A 17257-nucleotide genomic window follows, 5' to 3' on the forward strand; every position below is an offset into this window, starting at 1 on the left:
GACAATTACCAGATATGGAAAAGTGCAATGCTCCTAGTCTTAACTGGGTATGATTTAGAGGAACATATAGAAAACATTTCGCCTCCAATTTCTATTACAGATGCAAGAGAAAACATAGTAGAAAATCCAGAGTTCAAGAAGTGGTGGAGAATGGATCCAGCAGATACTATGATTTCTTCCCCAAACTATATCTGAATCTGTCTTCACATACATCAGCAAAGAGAAATTGTCATGAGAATCATGGGAAAAGTTAGGAAGCACATTCACTAGATGGAATCAATTAAGAGTGAAGAAGCTCCAAAGATAATTTTACAATATGAAGAAGGGACCATTAACCACTGATGAGTGCATAAGAAATTTCAGGTCTGTTGGAAAATCACTAGAGCTAATGGGATATCTGGTAAATGAACTGTCAGTACTTTTTACTTTTTTAATAGGATTTTTTAAATTTTATATATAATCCCCACTGGATGGCGTCCAAGGCACGGCTGGATCAGTCTATGGGCACAACCGCAAGGTTGGACGTACGTGGCACCGTGTATTTTGCCAATAAAAAAAAGATCTTCCTACTCTCAATTGTGGTTTGTACCAACACAAACATCTATGATTTAAATTTTGATAAGATTGTTGCTAATCTTAAGTCACATGAAGCATTTTTCATGTTCGGACAAGAAGAGGACATAAATTATTTTCCTCCCATGGCTTACAATACACAGACTCAAAACTTTCAGCAAACACATAACATTCATTGAAGAGACAATAGTCAAAATAGGAATTTTGCTCAGAATTGAGGAGGTGGAAGCAGCAGAAATAAATTTTAAAACTCAGAGAGCCATTATAAGTGTGAATAGGAGAAAATCCTGAATGAAAATCACCTATGCAAGAATTCTCAAGGAGCCAATGCTTCTTCCCACTTCTCTCCTTTGGCCCCCTTCCCTAATAATGCAACTAGGACCATGAGACAATGACGACGGATCACTTAAATGAATCATCAAGATAAAGAGGAAGAGATTCAACACAAAAATACCCAAGCCTCTAGAAACACTATCTTTAAACGACTGAGAAAATTCATGACTTGACCAGGACCGTTCATTTGGTGGGAGGCTCTAGTGCCCTAACCCAGTCCCAAAAGAATTAGTTTTTTGATGATTGTTCAAAATCTTTAGTACTAAATGTGATGACTTATTTGGGTTTGATAGTTCTCTATACCCTATGTTATTCAAGGACTATGAAACAGATTAGAGAATTTATATACATGGTAACTGATGGTGGTAAACGTTCCACGAGATAGCTGACATACTTCTTTGTATCTTCTAGAAGATGAGGTGGAGCTGGCTACTGAATAGACTTGCAACTCAAAATGTTGACATATTTGACTAATGAGGTTGGCCAACAAAGGTTATTGGGCCATATGAGTTACTAGTTAGATTAAAATGTGGACCTCAAGGGTCACATGCAAAATTCCATAAAATATACTTAAATTATAGGGAATTTTATTAAAAAATCACCGTTAGTAAAAATAACCATTTTACCCCCAATCAGTGCATAAATGTAGAAAGAGGACGTTGATCCTAGCAAATCCATAAAAAAAATCACAAGTTATTTATAAATGAAAATTGACCAATCTGCGTAAATAGGATAAAATCGTGAATGAAAGTCACCCTTGAAAGAATTATTAAGGCCAATAAGAAGTACCACCATGATAAAGATTAAAGAGGAAGAGATTCAACACAAACTCACCCAATAATTCTTGCCCAGAATTACCCAAGGCCGCTTAAAAATTATCTTGAAACGAGTTATAATAATCATGCACTGATCTGGACCGTCCATTTGGTTGGGGGGGGGGGGGGTTCTCTGGTGGCCTATCCCAGAGCCATGCAACTACGTGGACGTGGAGTCCTCCACTCGTTTCCCATAACACGTATCCGGTGTATCCTCGGAGACGACGGCGAACTCCGTCCATTCGAGCCCAGTCCAAACCTTCCATCTCCGCCTCAAGCTCCTGGCCATGGCGGCCACAGCCTCTCCCTCTTCAGCCTTCCTCTTCAGCTCCAGCCAAAGAACTCTCCGTCGCCGATCCTCTCTGCCCAGATGCAGCCTCGGCAAATCGCCCGAGCTTCGCAGCGGGCGAAGACAGTCTCTCCTCGCCATTCTCTCTCTGGCCACGCCCATGGCGGCCTTCGTTTCCATGGCGGAAGCTAAGGATATCCCTCTCTTCGGGCTGCGTAGCAGGCTGAGGAAGATAGAGGAGGAGGCCGAGGAGGTCGTGAGAGAAGGAGAGAAGGCCGTGGAGGGCATCGTTAAGGAAGGAGAGAAGGCTGTGGAGGAGGGAATTGAAGCTGCGGAGAGGGAGATTGGCGCTGCTGCGGTGGGGGAGGCGACTGGACTTGAGCTTGGCTTCGGGACGGGCCTCGCGCAGGCCGGGGCCGTCGCCGCCGCTGAGGCCGTCGCCGTCCTCGCCGCTGTCTCCGTCGTCAATGGAATTCTGGGTTCTGAAGCTCGGAACTCGTAGGCGAGAATCTCTCTCTCTCTCTCTCTCTCTCTCTCTCTCTCTCTCTCTCTCTCTCTCTGTCTCTGTCTCTCTATCTCTGGTTTGCCTCCCCTACCCTTCTTCTACTTGTGCTTATCCATGTTAAATCTTACGTGATATTCTTGTTCTTCACCGTTGTTTGCACTCAATGCCTCCGTCTCTCGCTCTCGGTAATTGGGGATTTCTCGTTGGTCTGCCTGCTTCATTGAATGGTTTTTTTATTGTGAATAAAGTCTGGGAATTACGAGTCAATTCTTGCTGAAATCGAGTTCAGCTGCGCTTCTATATCCGTCAGACATATTTTGGATGTTGGATCTTGAAGTGGGTTACAAGAAATCCGAGATGCTCGATCGCCAGCATGAAGAACTTTCAAGCGACTGTAACGAATAGAAGAATATGAAAGGAGAAGGTAATTTGACCTGCCTTATTGCAACGGATCAAATGGTAATTTTCATGATCCTAATGGAGCTATTTTATAACTCAAATATTCCTTGATTCTCCGCTGTTGATTGATCTCGTCATCTCATCAGACGTAGTTCTTAAGATGGAAGACTCTTTTTCTCGGTCTTGAGCATGGATGAATGGTAGTCATGTCAGACCTCAGAAGTGTTCGCAAGCATCCAATCTGTTATCTGGATTTTCAAGGATGATATTACCTTTTTCATGTGAAATTCAAATCCAAGTATGATAGAATTTGCCTTGAACATAATCCAGATTTTCTCTGAACATCACAATTCTGCTAGAAAACAATTAAATTTTCCTCACCACTTTCATCAACCTTGGAACAAGAAAAGAGAAAAGCTTTCCTATCAAACTGTGGTATGTTTTCTCATATTTTGGAGAAGTATTTCTGTTGGTTACAGAGTCGCCATCTCTTGAACAGAAAAAAATTTCATGTTACATGGTTTGAGCAATCATAAACTGACTTAGCAGATTGCCTCAAGTCTGTTCTAATCTGGATTCTTGATATATTAGTTTGACTGAACAGTTTTTTTTCTATTTCCAAACAAAAAAACTTTCGTGAGTTGTTTTGGAGAACTAATTAATGCAAATGCTTGGAAATTAGAAATTTGGGAGAATTATCTTTACATGTAACAATATGTGAGTAATTTAAAAAAAAAACTAAGACGCTCATAGAGGATGTTGGGGAACGAAGTTTTTTTTTTATGAAGAGACAAGCAACATTTTTGTTTCCAATTTAATCGTCCATTTTTTATTCTTTGAACGTTTTTCAGAACATTTTTTATTATTTGAAATAGTCAAAGGTCAGACTAATGTTTTAGCATGTACTTATCTGACTTTATGAAAGGGATGAATGATCCACCCAACATTAGACGAGGATCAGTTCTCAAGCATGATAGAATATTGACACCAATCTATACACAAGAGAAGACAGTTCACAATTATATTTATCTTGCATATCTCCTCCCACCATCAACGAGGTTTAAATTTAGTGGGACAGATGATTTCTGGGTCACGGTTTATGAATAGCAATTATCAATTTACGAGATATCATAGGGCACACAAATATTCAAGAGCAACTAATGGACAATCAAGAGACTCAACAATGTCAAGGATAAATGCTAAATGACAGAGCACGTTGGGAGAGATGTGAAACTGTTACCAAACTCAAACTTCTCAATTGTTTTGGCGCAAACCACAGCAAGAGGCCGTGTGCACTGAAGCTTGCAAAGCAGAAAATTTGTAGGATAAATGGAAGGAAAGGTAGAAATATAGTGAGAAAAATAGAATTTATGTTGACCCTTTGGCGCCTGCCTGAGGAGTGTAAGTTGAATCACACATTTCTTTTAAGCCAAATTTGGTTTTTGGCAATGATTCTTATAGGATATCTCTTTTTTCACTATACAACCATGACCCCTGCACCAAAAATATCAAATCCTTCGTAAAGATAACTGATTAGAGATAAGATGTAAATATGGATTTCAAAAGTGAGAAGTATCGGTCCAGAAATCACAAATATAGGAAAATTTAAAATGCAGTAAATTTGAGCATGAAGGTAGGGCAGAGGTAACCCATTGAATTTTGCACTGTCATTCTAATGGCTTCACGATTCATTTCAAAAGTCATAAGATGGAGCCAATAATTACAGTTTCTCAACGAATTTGACTCCAAAAAATTTGCGGAGCAGAAGCATGAGCAGGATCACGGAAGCAGGAGCAGGGAGGACTGCAGGGGATGTGGAGTTACTGCGTAGGAAACTATCAAGTGGGTAGCGGGGAGTGAAAGTGGGATCTGGGAGAGGGGAAGTGTGATGATCTCAGATTTAGGTGTTTAATATGTCGTTGATATTTGAGTAAAAATTTATAAGCTCGACTCTAAAAAGAAGTAATTAGCTAGAGATGAGTGAGGATATTATCCACGTATAACTGATATTAGTGAATTAACACCTTTTAAAACAGTGATTAGGGGATGAGAAGAGATACTTCAGAAGATGATTAATATGGTGAGATGATATGGTTATAAGGATAAAAATATGTTCTAATACACATTTGAACGCCTAGTAAATTGGATATGGCATGTTGATAATGGATAATATCGTTAAGATATGATAGAGGTATCTAAATTGATAGATGGTGATGGATGGATGTACATAAATGGGGAAGTATCGAGAAGAATATGACAAATATGCTCAAGAAACTCAACATAGATCATTATTATTCTTCCAGGATCAAAAAAAATTTTGCAACGGCAAGAGACTTCCAACTTCTCTTTTGCTTTATCACTTTGATCAATTATGGGATTTTGTTGTTCCAAAATTGCTTGGCATGAACGCTGCTTGTTTTTTTTTCTACAGCTCATTCCTGCCTTGGTGGTTAGCATTTTATTTGCATCTAATGAGCTTCTCATTTTTTCTATAAAGTTATGCCACTATGGCTATATACTAACCTGGCTAAAACTTAGTGATGATTAGGAATTGGGTGGATATCCTAACCTGGATAAACTCCAGTGATGATCAGGAATTCAAGGATCTCCACTGTTTTTCTAAAAAAAAGTTATAGCATATTCTTGAACAGGGAATGGGACATCCCAAAAGGGATGGACAGGACATGATGGAAAGTGACAAGAAGGATGACGATTGACGATGGACCAAAATGAGATTATAGTTTGTCATGTCTCCTGTCCCTCCACATGTCCCTATGTTTTGAGAAAATTGGTCACAATTGCATCACACCTCATAGGCCCTCACTTTTTGTCTTCATTCCTTTACAGGACAGTATCTCCATCACACAATTAAATTCATATGAGCAAATAAAACACCTACAGGTGAACCATCCTAATTTAGGTTGAATTATCACATACTTGCATTATGACTTATGAGCCAAGGTTTGGGCGTCCTCTCTTCCCACCACCACACATACTCTGCACTCTGTAGTCTGCTCTTCTTTCTTCCTTCTGGGACCTTTGGGCATTCAGCCTATTGCTCCATCTGCCATATCCTCTCTCTCTCTCTCTCTCTCTCTCTCTCTCTCTCTCTCTCTCTCTCTCTCTCTCTCTCTCTCTCTCTCTCTCTCTCTCTCTCTCTCTCTCTCTCTCTCTCTCTCTCTCTCTCCCTCCCTCTCTCTCTCCCTCCCTCTCTCTCTCCCTCTCTCTCTCTCCCTCTCTCCCTCCCTCCCCCTCTCTCCCCCTCCCTCCCTCCCTCCCTCCCCCTCTCCCTCCCTCCCTCCCTCCCTCCCTCCCTCCCCCCCCCCCTCTCTCTCTCTCCCTCTCCCTCTCCCTCCCTCATTAACTTTGGGTTTAATGAAAATTTGAAAATATAATGAGAATTCCCTTTTGATATATGTGCTGAAATTAGTAATCCACAGTAGATTTATGAATTTATTTGGCCTTTTTTATAATTGAGAAACAAATAGCTTTATGTATTACCTACTTCAGATATAAGTTATCACGCACATAAGTTACCTTATAATGGAAATCTAATCATGTAATGATGAATGGATTCGGGAAAATACCAGGTAATTAATCTGAAAAGAGATGATATGTATGGGGATGACACTAAGGCTTCCCACCACCGAAAACCATAACTTGTATTTTCAAATATTACTTAAATATCCAGATAGTATATGTGGGAGTTTGCCTACAATGAATCCATTCCCACTTTTATGAGCCCTTTTAAAATGGTGCATGGTCACCTCCCATGTAAACCTACCAATTTGATCACATATCCCCACATGCTTGAGAGATAAATCTATCCTCAAAATTTCAGCCCAAAACTCGTAAATTGTCAGATATTGTGATTTGAAGTTCAATTATTCTCAGCCAATTGATCTTCTCTCTCCTTATTAATCCACATGTTGGATTTCTAGCATTTCATGTTTCAAAAACCATTAAAATTCAACAAAATATTTTTAAATCTGAATTTTTTTTAGCCCTACAAATGGATCATGAAATTCTATTCTACACTAGCCCTACAGATGTAGGTGCAGCTGCAAGATAGTTTTACAGAGTTAAACTATTCCCCTTATAAATCTTTGGAAAATGGATGTATGGATGACATAATGGAAAAAGTACCCACCTGATTTTAACATGATTCACTTTTGGAGTCGTTAAATATCAAGGTTTGAATTTGGGTTTATCTGAGCGACTGATTTAATTTATCTATCCTTTCGCACTGTCGTAACATCTTTCTGTGACATGTGTACATGCATGTTCTGGGCTTTGCACTACATTTTTTGAAATTTTAGTTTCTGAATTTTTTAGTTTCAATTGTTGGCCGCTTTCCATTGCCTTTACTGAAATTTTAGTCCCTGGTTTTCTCTTGTTGCCATGCAACCTCGCCTTTCATTGCATCATTAGCATCTAAATCGTCATTTTCTTCTTGATACAACATATCCCTGAACATTCAAAAACGAAGAATTTAGGTGTGCGATTGGTGAATTATGGCACCTTTTACAATTATTGGATGCCCGAATCATTGTGTTTGGTCAATTAGTTTAATACATGGCTGAAGGCAATAAATACCAAAAAACCTTTAAAACGAAATAAAGACTTTAAATAATTCCAAAAAATGTATCCTGACTAGGGATATTAATTTCCTATGAATTGGATGTCAGAAAATTCCATAGAAGTATCCAAAAACCAGTAAAATTGAAGTATCCAAGAAATAAAAGCATAAAATTCTGCAACTAAAGAGAGTATATTTGAACAAACTATTTTTTTTCATATAGAAAGTTTTGCTAAGTGGAAAAGATTGTGAGAAGGATTTTGGTCCAAAGTAAAAGAGAATAAGGCGATTTATGCATAAAATCGAAGAAGCATTAATAAAAAATTTGAGGATAAAAGGATGCATTTGAGAGAATGATAAGGAAATACTGAAACTCAAATTCAGGTAGTTACTAGTTCGAATATATGTTTGAAGAGTATTTTTTGATAACTTTGAAGTTAAACTCCGGGCATATTGAGGAAGGATGGGAGAGGAAACTTGAGATGAAGAAATAAGGCATTTGAAGCACAAGGAGATTCACTTGGAAAATGTCCAATGAGAAGAAATCTTAAGTACCTGAAGACTAGACTTTTGAGGTCAACCTTGATCTAAGTTTTTACTGGTGGGTGATTTCACTATTTGCAGTTGGAGTCTGTTGGAGAAAGAGAGTACTCATATAGGAGAAGTGGTAAGTTCATGTTCAATGTAGGTCAACAATACCGCAGCCCATGATCCTTTGTCCCAAGCTACGTACTTCAGGTAATTCTCATCACCTATCTGCTAATATAGGGCACTCTACTCTACACCACACCAATAAATGCTAGCAACCACTAAACATTCACATATATAAAACCCCAGGGCATGACTAGATCAATCTAAGAGTACAACCCTGGGGTTGATGCACCATGATTTGCTAATTAAAAAGATATGGCACTCAACTTGTAGATTATCAATAGGCAGATTCTCGTAATAAAGTATGCAAATTGAGATTGACACTTCCCCCACGCTTCGTCACATGGCACAATCTCTCAACTGTTTGAAGCTTGAGATAATAGTCAGTATTTTATTTTCTTCTCTTAGGGCCATTTGACTGGATTATTGCTCAGGGGGATCTACTTAAAGCACCGTTAGAAGATGGTCAACAACAAGAATAGGGCTCTTACAGCCTTCCAAAAACATCATCTTTTCCTATTTCTTCATTGAAGTAGCATGAAGACGATGAAGGTGGAGACCTCGTCTTTGCTGCCACGAGATGATAACTCTTTCAGGCTTTGGTTACACGGTATCCTCTGAACCATCCATCCCGGCTGGCCCGAAGATGCGCAGGTGTCGGTCCTCAGTCGAACCCACCGCCAGGTACTTCGCATCTGGCCCGAACTTAACACAGCTTATCTTGCCTGCCATCAGCCAAAAAATTGAGAGATTGTACGATGTAAAGAGAGAAACAAAGAGAAAGATATAGAGGGAGAGAGAGAGATATGGAGAAAAGGAAAGAAATGGAGAAATATGTGAGAAAAAGAGGAGCATAGAGGAAGATACAAAGAGACAGAAAACGAGGGACCAAGAGATGAAGAGAATGGGAGATATGGGGAAAGGAGAGAAATGCGCGAAGAAAGAGGAGTAATGGAGTAAGGAGAGAATTCGAGAGAGAGAGAGAGAGAGAGAGAGAGAGAGGAAGCGGGCGCAGGGTGGAGGTGAAGAACCTGAGCCTGATAAATCAGGAAGGGTCTTGATGGAATTCCATTCAGCCTTCACGTTTGCCACTTGATAAAGCCTGCAGATTGACTTAAAAATCAAGAAAAAACAAAATAAAATGGCCCACATTTCCTAACAGGAGATTTTCTGGAGACCAAAGATCTTTACGTCGAGATAGATCTTGTCAAGAAATAGGAAAACGAGAGTTGTGACAAACCTTATGTCAGAGCCGGAGAGTGCGAGGTAGCTTCCACTGAAGTCGAATTCAACTAGAGAAAATTCAAAGGCTAGATCAGAATCATGAACAAAAAAAATATCATAACACACTCCATCCAAAATCTACCTGAATTAGTTGTCGTGTCAGAGTCGTATGGGGCAAAAGATCTAAAGTTTCTCAACTTCCGAAGATCCCAAAGCTTCACCCCATCAGCAGCCGCTGTCTGCAATACTTATCATTAAAATATTGAGGATGATATTCAAACAAATAACTTGTTCAAGGGTGCAAAAGCGACCGACGGAAAGCCCTACCGCAAGGAAGTAACCGTTCTCGGAGAATGAAACGGCGGTCACTGACCCAACATGCCCATCGAAGGTAGCCACGTTGGACTGCATCAAATAAATGAGAATATAAACGCTATGGATTAAATGATGGGAAGATGAATAGAAAGGGGATCAAAATTACCTGACTTTTCACATCCCAGATCTTGACCGCAGCTTGGGTCGTTCCTGTCCCGAGGATTAGACCATCAGGGTGGAATGACGCCGACGTAAACCCTTCGTTGGCTGAGGGATCACCAACCTGTGCAGTTAAGAGAGTTCATCGTAAAGCTTTAAAAAAGTATAAATCATAAATAGAAAAGAAAGGTCGTATAACGGAGATGCACTTGGGAATGGCAGCGTCCTGATACGATATCATAGAAACACCATGTGTTGTCAAGCGAAGCGGAGACAAAGTATTTGTGGGTAGCATGGACCGTCACTGCTTGAACCTGCAAGATTTTGGAAAATCTTAGTGAGAAACAACCTCATAGTGTTCATATACCAAACTTATGAATTAGCTTCATCACATGAATATGAATCTTCAAGCATCTCCAGATGCATACACTGATTGCCCTTAAGCAAAAATCACTCATTTAAGTATTACACTAACTGTTAAGAAGCGGCATGGGATACCTAGCGCCCAAGAGGAGAATTTTGGGCTCAGTACTGAATTAACTTTGTAACAAGAATCTGATTCTCCAGATGATTGTGGATAAATTAAAAAGTGAATTTCTATTAGAGTAAAAAGCACTCGTTTAAGCATACAATAATTGTTAAGCAGCAGGGTGGGATACCGGTCGCCCAAAAGCAGAATTTTGGGCTCAGTATCGCACACAATTCATTCACTCTATCTGTCTTAAATAAGCAGAGATAGGAGAGAAAAAAATTACAAAAATTTACCTAAAACACCCTACTAAACAGAAATTGGGGCCACACCCTCAACTGTTAAACCGGGCTCTGATACTATGTCACTACTAGGTATCAGAGAGTTATTTCAAAAAAAACTAGGTATCAGAGATGGAGCACCATCAATGAGGGAAACATGTAACCTCATTAAAACAAACTAAGTTATGATGATTAACGCAAGGTTATTTTTAAGATATAGGGCATTATCATAGATACGAATGACGAAGACACGCAGCATTGAAACTAAAGAACAGAAGATCAAAGGATAAGCCGGGGTAACCTCAGCTGAATGATCCTTCAATACGTGCAAGCAGTTGTAGTTCCCATCATTTGCGCCTTGCCATAAACGAATGGTCTGCAAAATGAATGCAAGAGAAGATAAAAAAAAATGTTTATCCTACAACCCAAAAATTATAAAGCAATAAGAGGATACAGTATTCAGAAAGTATTAAGCACCTTATCAGCTGACCCAGTCACAAACAAGTCGTCCCGCGGTACAAATTTGACAGTAGTCACCTGTAACACCAATAATATCCCAAGAAACAATCAAAGAGAATAACAAATAAAAAAATACAAAAACCAGGGAAAGAATCAGAGGAGAAACTGACCCGCTTTGAATGTCCAGTGAGAGTGGACAATATCTCTCCCGATGCCCGATCAAATATTACAGCAGTGGCATCAACTCCGCCAGTTGCAATAACATCCTGAAGTAGTCCCGTAAATATTTTGACAGTACTTTCAACAATTATGTTTCAAAACAACTGAGTATTTATGAACAAGTTTGGTATTGATAATTGCAAAGAAATCTTACTGGCAGTTGCATTGACAAGAATTTTCAAAACAAAAGCCCCCGGAAAGAATGAAAAAAAAACCTTCAAGTGCAGTCAAAGGGACCAACATCATACGATGCATCGGAATTGATGAATTTACCTTAGAAGGATGAATATCAATGGTCAGTATCCCGGGTTTGCTAGTTTTGTGGAGAGGATGACTTGAAAGTTGAGTAAAGCTCTCAAGAGTTTCAATAGGTGTAAGCGTTGACGGAATCTAACAACAGAACATCTAAATAGTCAGTATTTATATATACAATCAAGATATCTATTTGTCTCAAAAAATTTCACCTGGCGCTTTTTCCGTTGTGATGAAAGAAGAGTGTTGCAGCTGGAAAGCTCCTCAATGATATCGTTTGTGATGCCAGGCCGAATTCTCTTTCCATCAGGACCAACTTCTTCATCCTCGATAGCTGCATGAACAACGAGAGCATGATTAAATTCAAAAAATTTAAATGAAAGCATCATCAGGATTTTTTTTGAAAGAGAAACGATCATCAATAGGGTTCCAAAGTATACATCTTTTCCCATTTGTAATGGGCGCACTGGTTTCTGATGCTGGAATCACAGGGATCTTCCGTTCTGCTTCTGATAACAACGTCCTTGCTTCATCCCTCTCTTTCTTAAGACGTGCAATCACACGACATGCAGCATCATGCTGTATAATACCCAACCCATCAGTAATAATTTTCAAGTTTACTCAATGTTATCTGTGATCCAATGATTATAGTCAGTAAAAGAAAATAATTACTCAAATTACCATCAAATTAAACAAGATAAAAGTATACTGAAGCATACAAGCAGATCAAGTAAATGACAGGTGAAAGAAAAATACATAAATTGCGAGCTGATATCAAACGACCAGAGAGATCATACAGACAAAAACAAATGGCATTTTGGAAGCTGTGGTTTGGGATGGGGCAAACGCTAATGTGTGAGCTTATCAGAGAGAACAATCGCAAGTGTTGGCTAGCGCGTAGTGGCGAGTCCAGAAGAACAGAATAAGAGTTTTATTATCATAATAAACATCGTTCGTTATTTTTTATTTGCAAATACTAGAATGATCGGAGGATAATCTGACTTGGAGACACCAATGGGGGCACTTCCCATGCACTATTTGGGTCTACCATGGATGAGGTTTGGCTTTTAATGACGGATTGGCAGCTGGTTGGAGAGAAGGTAGAGGAGGCTGGAGGGTTGGCAAGCCAGAGTGCGATGAGAGGTTGTGTTTTGGGGGTGTGGGAGAGGGGAGGAGTTGGAGAGAGAGAAGAGAGAAATCTGGTGCTGCTGTGGCAGGTGTTCTGTGATCTCTATTTTCTATCTATCCGTCTTTAGACCGCCAGTTGGAGTGGCAATGCAGTTGGAAGGTTTGATGTGCAGATTTTTATGGAAAGGCTCAGGATTAGGGGATGGCTCTGGTCTCTTGGGATGTGGCTAGCAAACCTGTCAATTTGGGGAGCCAGGTGTCATGCAGTTACAAAAGATGAAGTCGGTGCTTCTCACTAAGTAGGTAGCAAGATAATGAGTTCTGGGGAGGATTGGTGTCTAAAGGCACTGAAGGACTCTCTGATCCATAGCCTTTTGCGCATGTGTGGAACTCTTGGGCCACGGTCATCCTGAGGCTCACTTAGAGGTCTAATCTGTCTTGGGTGTTTATGCTAAGATCAAAGATGAACTGATTGAATGAGAGAAATCGAACCATGAACGGAGGCAAGTCATGATGAATTAAGGCAAAGCCTTTTTCAGGGAAAAAAACCAGCTCAAGAAACTACTATGACTTCAAACGCAGGAAGAGAGCAATCTGGTAATTTATGTTCCGAGTTTGTCGCTCAATTCACAGTAAGGAATAAGGATGAAACAGAAGAGATTCACCTCAAAGTTTCTGATTAACTCTTATGGTCTAGAAAACCCAGTAGGAACACCCTCATGGTTAGACAATACCGGAGTTATATTTGTCTAAACGCCTTCTCCCCATATTTAAAGATATATCCTAAAGTGAATCTGTTATTTTTGCAGATACTTCAGAACAAATTGGTCCGGGACGAGTACCACTGTAACTTGTGTCCGTACAGGTCCTCACTAACTATTGGACAATGACGCTTTTTCTCTAGTGAAACCCTAACCACAGGATGGCCGCACATGTCTCCTCCTTAGTAAGAGATCTAACACTATTGTATCCCTCCCTCATACGAATCTAGTTCTTCTTTCTTCAATGTATTGTCTCTCTCTATCTTCCTTCATTTACCCCTGTTAGGATCAAGAATCCTAACAGAAGCTCTTGCAACAGGAATGCAGACCAAAAATACTTCCATGAAGAAAGCGTGTCCCTCTTTCAGAAAAAAAACCTAATGTTCTCGAGCCTGTTTGGTTCAACAAAGCATGCTTATTAAACCAGATTTTCCATAATAAAATACACGCCAATGCTTATTAAACCCTCTATTTCATGCACCATTAGGTGTTCGCACTGGTAGAAGGTAGTTTCATGACTGTGGCCACCACGTGAAAGGTGATTACGAAATTATCGAGATTCCCAGCATAATTATTTACCCAGCCGTTAGAAATCTTAAAACTCATACTCGAAAGAGTCCAAGTTCAATGATAAATTTCCAACGCGAACGCACGATTATATCACATGGAGTGCCTTCCACTGAGTGCTTAATTCACAATGAGATATTTCAAGACCTAGACTCTCTCACGAAAAAAAAGATATAGACTCTCTTGTGTGGAGATTTGGCAGTCACTGGAATGATCCAAAGTCTTTATCAGAAGAAGAAGAAGTACTTCCGAGAGCATTTTTATCTCATCGTTTTTCTTAGAAGATCAGTGACTAGAGAAAATAGAAGCCAAAAGCCAGAATATGAGGACGCATACTTATCATTACCAAAAACATAATTTAAGACATGAGAAAACAATCTGATGGGGACACGCCTAGGATAAAATGAAAATAGGGTCGAGAACAGACGGGAGGAAAAACAGTTGAAACAGTCATTTGATACGATGTTGGAACTTGCAATCTCAAAACGAAGAGAGCCAGATATTTTTAACTCACTGTCCGAGAGAAATCCAAAATCTAACTTGACTATGCTTAAGATGACCGCAAATTACACAGTATGAGTTTTTTTCATTATAAATATTTGCATCAAGTTTGAAAGGAATAAAATAAATCTGCCAATGTATAAAAAAAAGAAATCAGAATGTCCGTATAAAAGAGTCAAATTTAAAATTGAAAACTACTCATGAATAATATAAATGGTGATTTATCGTGACCTGATATAAAGCATGACTCAGCTCCTGCCTTGCAGTATGCAACTGCTGCTCCAATGCAAAGTTGGATAGCATCAACGCATCCCATTCCTGCCAGAAATGCGGGTTAACCTTTTCAGAAACGATTGTGAAAGAGAATATTGAACAAGTATCCACCGAAAACACACATCTCCGCAATGTTTCAACGAAGAAACTTCGTAACTTAAAAAAGATAAAAACAAGAAAGGGAAAAGATAAAGATAGACACTCACATTCTGAAAAATCCCAAGCAAACCAGGGATACTGGCAGCCTGTAAGGGCCTGGGCTTCACCGTCTGCGACAGAAACAATAAGTGCAAAGAAAAGTAAGCCTAAAGATGAACATTTTTTTTTGAAAACAAAAAAATGAACATTATAAGTACTTAATTACGGCCTTAAAATAGTTAAAGGTGAGTGAAGCAAAATGATAACTAGCTCTATCTTAAATAACCTTGTTCGTCTTCACAGGCACAATGTCGTCCATCGAGATAGCCTCTCCAGTAACAGGACATTTTCCAGAATCCTGTAACGAATGAACTTTCAGAGTTTTGAATGAGAGAAACCCAAAATTTTCACAAGGAGACGCTCATACATACTGTAAAGTCGTAGAAAAAAAAAACGATCATATGAAGGGCCAAAAAGAACGTCTCAAGTAACAGGAAATTTTCCAGAATCCCATTACGCAAGAATTTCCAGACTTGTGAAAAAGCGAAACCCAAAAATTTTAAACAGAGAGGCTCGTAAAGACACAAGACAGGATTACACTTCCAGAGATTGTGAGGAAACAGTAAATACTACAAAGTCGTAGAAAAATCAACTATCATATGAAGGGCCTACAAGAACGTGTCGCTCGATGAGACGCCTCTCGAACAGAAGCCCAGATTTCTTGGAGACAACCGGCTCCTCCGGCACCTCGCCGGAGACTGCTCGCAGAAGAAAAAACAAAAAAAACAACATTTTTTTCATAAATAACTGCAACCCACATAAAAGATCGAAAAACCCTAGAATCATAGTGCAACAAAAGCCTCAAAAAAGGGAGAAGAGCTCTGACTTGCGCACAGCATCCTGGTGGGATCTGAAACTTCGGCAGCCCGGCGCTGAGGTGCTTCCGAAGGCTCTACTCCACCGCTTTAACAGCCTTCTTAGAAGGGTTCTCCGCTAGCTGCGGCGACCGAGAGATGGCGGGATTCAACGATTCGGAGAGTCTCCTTGGCGGGCAGCAGGCAGTAGAGACTACTTGCTGATTATCGCAGTGTGATATCTCTAGACTTAGGTCACCTCTCACGGGCTTTATTAAAAGCCCAGAGCCCCCGGCCCACCTAGACTAACTTGAATATATATCATGTCATATTGTATTTTTATACCATAGGTTTTACCTAAAGTGTTGGGTATTATCTTCTTGAGTTTGTGTATTTATTGGATTGACTTAGTGTTTCTGGAAATAAATTTTATCTTGATTTTTATTGAAGTGTAGATCCCTTTTCACTGAGTCCTGGGGATGGCAGATAGGTGGTCGGGTAGCTTTAGGCAGTCTTTACTCGTTCGTCATCTCTTGACACGGTTTTGGGGAATGTGTACGCCTTTCTCTTGCCATACTTGAGGACTTTTGTTTGTTATTGGAGTGGTGTAATCTCAAATAAGGGTCATTTAAGGTTGGCATTGGTTTGCCTTGCCTGATAAATGTTGGGTTCTAGTGCCCTGTTCAAGACAAAACTTGAAAGATACAATGTATATTTAAAACCAAATGATCAGATCACTTTAGCACGGGTCGGATATGATTTATTGTTTCCTTGAGTGAGACCTGTTAAGAGGTAATAGGTTCGTGTATCCAGCCTCTAGATTCATCCAAGTGATCCTTGTTTTTTGGCATAATTAACCTATCCACACAAATATCCTCCTCCATCTTGACTATCCACACAAACATCACTCCACCATCATGTTTATGTCATTTTGTTCACCTTGGGAGTGGATAGGAGCTAAGGGGAGAAGAGAGAAGAAGGGTGGCCATCTGAAAAATTATGGCATGGGTGGCATTTGTTCGAGCCCTCTTCATGTCGGACGTTGTCGATGGCGTCATCCGATGGGTAAAATCACTAAGTGAACGTAACTACGCGATGCGATGTGTCCTAGGAGAATGTACGTGCAGGCCTGGACACGTGATGATTTGCCGAACTCCAAGCTCTGAAGCGGATGGTCGGTGACGGTGACGGTGACCTTCGAACCCTTGTCGGAGTGACAATGGCGACCACGACGCCGACCGGAGCAAGTCCGTAGGGGCTCGCACATGACGGACGGGCTCGACCCATGCATAGGAAAAACACTCAGCTTCGTAGTTTTCTCGATAAATCTCTCTCACCTATCTAACCCGAGCGCGGTGGAGTGCAGTCGAAGATATAATGAAAGATGTAATGTAACTGACGAGCAAGGGAACGGCGTACCTCGTCGGTGGTGTCACTCGTCATTGAAATCTTTGTCGGTGCACGGGTCGGGGCAAGCTGAAGTAGGAGAGACGTGCCGTAGAAGAATACGGCT

General features: G+C 40.1%; 2 protein-coding genes across 2 annotated transcripts; one reads left to right on the plus strand and one right to left on the minus strand.

Moving 5' to 3' along the window:
- The first annotated feature begins 1894 nt into the window (after positions 1-1894).
- Positions 1895-2662, plus strand: YCF37 (homolog of Synechocystis YCF37). The gene has a single exon (XM_078571638.1). The coding sequence runs from the start codon at positions 2009-2011 to the stop codon at positions 2510-2512; it is 504 nt and encodes a 167-aa protein (XP_078427764.1). The 5' UTR covers positions 1895-2008; the 3' UTR covers positions 2513-2662.
- A 5921-nt stretch (positions 2663-8583) lies between these two features.
- LOC144700202 (pre-mRNA-processing factor 19-like) lies at positions 8584-15990 on the minus strand. The gene is made up of 18 exons (XM_078571639.1): positions 15777-15990; positions 15563-15648; positions 15177-15248; positions 14959-15021; positions 14711-14797; positions 11963-12101; positions 11735-11856; positions 11544-11660; positions 11222-11317; positions 11070-11129; positions 10894-10968; positions 10052-10156; positions 9850-9966; positions 9696-9773; positions 9511-9607; positions 9385-9436; positions 9176-9246; positions 8584-8869 (listed from the first exon to the last, which is right to left on the minus strand). Exons 1-18 carry the CDS (start codon positions 15787-15789, stop codon positions 8748-8750), a joined length of 1572 nt encoding a protein of 523 aa, XP_078427765.1. The 5' UTR covers positions 15790-15990; the 3' UTR covers positions 8584-8747.
- Between the last annotated feature and the right edge of the window lie 1267 nt (positions 15991-17257).

The sequence above is a fragment of the Wolffia australiana genome, chromosome 2 (assembly GCF_029677425.1).
Source record: "Wolffia australiana isolate 7733 chromosome 2, ASM2967742v1".
Lineage (NCBI taxonomy): Eukaryota > Viridiplantae > Streptophyta > Magnoliopsida > Alismatales > Araceae > Wolffia > Wolffia australiana.

Coding starts and splice junctions, on each gene's coding strand:
- YCF37 (XM_078571638.1), top strand. CDS start 2,009: ATGGCGGCCACAGCCTCTCCCTCTTCAGCCTTCCTCTTCAGCTCCAGC.
- LOC144700202 (XM_078571639.1), bottom strand. Junction 9,437..9,510: donor TGACACGACAACTAATTCAG/GTAGATTTTGGA, acceptor AATTTTCTCTAG/TTGAATTCGACTTCAGTGGA. Junction 8,870..9,175: donor TCCTGATTTATCAGGCTCAG/GTTCTTCACCTC, acceptor GGCTGATGGCAG/GCAAGATAAGCTGTGTTAAG.